Genomic DNA, 2,132 nt, shown 5'->3' with positions numbered 1-2,132 from the left:
CACACATGTAGTTGACCATGTGCACATTGTCCCACACTGTCCCTAAATCTGATCCGTCCCCTCACTTCTGTGAGCCGCCTCCTCTTTCAGCTTTCCGGCCTCCCTCATCACAGCCGATATATCCGCGTCGTTTGCCTTCCTGTCCTCCAGCGTTTGCAAGGTCTGTTGAGCATCATCAAGACCAGGGAGAAAAATGCGCCAGCCGGGAATCGAACCCGCGACCTCCTCCCATCCTACCTTCTCCATTTTCTCCTTATCTGCCTTGATTCCTCGAGCCTTCTTCATCAATCCCTCAAACCTCCCATTGGTCTCCCTCCAATCACTCGTCTTCTCTCTAGCCATGGACAGCTTCCTGTAACCAAGCAGTGACGACGACGACGACCACGCCCAACCACAACCTACGCCTGCTTCTCGTCCAACGTCCTTCGTAGCGCGGCCTCCCTTTCTTCGGACTTCTTATGCTTCTCCACAACCCTCTCTGGATTCTCTACCACTAAGTCTGCCACCTAGCGGCAAACCCCAGCTTAGATTTCTACTAGGGTCCTAGCCGTACATGCTGCAACTCCTCCTTCTTCTCCTCAATAATCTGCCTTCTCTCACTAGACCCCACAGTCAGCTCTTCCTTCACTCTCCCGTGCTCTTCAATGGACGTAACAAGAGCCTCCTTAGCCTTTCCGAGCGCACCTGAACCCCTCAAGACCAACCTCCCCAGAGTATCGGAACTCATATCAGTGTGGGAGAATATGCACATGGTTAGCTACAGGTGGGCGACAATATTGAAATTCTGAGAAAATTTCTAAGTCTTGTTGGTTTCTGTACACATCTACCCGAATTCGTATATACACTCCTAAAATGAGTAAGGGAACTCCTGAGTTCAGTTACCAAAATCGAACATCTACTCGACGCTGGCTCACATAGTTCCTCATCAAGCACATGTCGATCATGCTTGGCCTTCGTCAAGCTCGGCTTCAGCCTCTCGCGTGTGGCCTTGACCTACCCTACAGCATACACCCACAACCGCCTCGCTTCTCGCATACATCCTGTAGAGCACGTTTGCTATGCTCGACCTTCTCCTGGACTTCTACCAACGCATCCTCCTCATCAGCTCTCATCTGCTCTGTACTACTGATCTTGGGCTGGGCCAAAACTATGTACTTGTACCTGTTGAATTTCACAAGTTCCCATGACCAGCCAGGAAAGGGTTAACCCGCCTTATGTAGTTGATCAATGCCGATACGAGCATCCTCGTACGCTTGGTGTCCTCATAAGGGGACACCACAGAACATATGGCGACCGGAGGGCACACAGAGCGAATCTGAAGGGCTCAACTGCGACCCTTTGTCAGAATGTTTCCTACATGTTCTGAAGCCCTAAGGAGGTACGTATAAGTCCATTTCACTTGACGGGACATCAGCATAATAGGGGTGGTACTCTCATGAGCCGCCCTCTGCCCCAAGAACTCGGCTGGTACACTGAGAGAGAAGCATCGGCACGTGAGGTCTAACGCTCCTCTTCTACTTGAGTTCATCTTCCGTGAGATCTAATGCACCCACGAGAAGGGCATCATAGGTAATGCGTAGGATCTCCGCAGGACATGCACTAAGGTCCTCTGGTTGTAGGGCTAGGATGCATGCCTAAGGTAACAGCTGTATATAGGCTAAGCCAGACTCTACTACTACTACTACTACTACTACTACTACTACTACTACTACTACTACTACTACCACTACTACTACTACTACTACTACTACTACTACTACTACTACTACTACTACTACTACTACTACTACTACTACTACCACTACTACTACTACTACTACCACTACTACTACTACTACTACTACTACTACTACTACTACTACTACTACTACTACTACCACTACTACTACTACTACTACCACTACTACTACCACTACTACTACTACTACTACTACTACTACTACTACTACTACTACTACCTTGAGCTTTGGTGGTACTATGACAGCGAAGTCGTCCTTAAGCACCTCCACTATCTGTGCTGCAGTGAGCTTAGGGAAACTGCCTCTAACCATTATACAGGAAACCAGAGTTTATTCTGCAGGGACCATCAATCGTCAGTTAGCCACGGTATAAGCACCACGACTTAGATAGTA

At 48.6% G+C, this 2,132-nt stretch overlaps 1 protein-coding gene across 1 annotated transcript; it reads right to left on the bottom strand.

The window, feature by feature from the left end:
• Nucleotides 1-237: 237 nt before the first annotated feature.
• Pmar_PMAR004797 (hypothetical protein) lies at nucleotides 238-2,051 on the bottom strand (the record flags this gene model as incomplete). Its single annotated transcript, XM_002765100.1, has 9 exons — nucleotides 238-352; nucleotides 403-506; nucleotides 554-684; nucleotides 915-993; nucleotides 1,038-1,161; nucleotides 1,212-1,315; nucleotides 1,358-1,472; nucleotides 1,519-1,634; nucleotides 1,959-2,051. Coding segments are annotated over 9 exons (981 nt in total), but the record flags the coding sequence as incomplete, so codon positions are not given.
• Nucleotides 2,052-2,132: the final 81 nt, after the last annotated feature.

Source organism: Perkinsus marinus (assembly GCF_000006405.1).
Source record: "Perkinsus marinus ATCC 50983 genomic scaffold scf_1104296975636, whole genome shotgun sequence".
Lineage (NCBI taxonomy): Eukaryota > Perkinsozoa > Perkinsida > Perkinsidae > Perkinsus > Perkinsus marinus.
The sequence above is the reverse complement of the archived record's forward strand: the minus strand, read 5'-3'. Positions and strand labels throughout refer to the sequence as shown.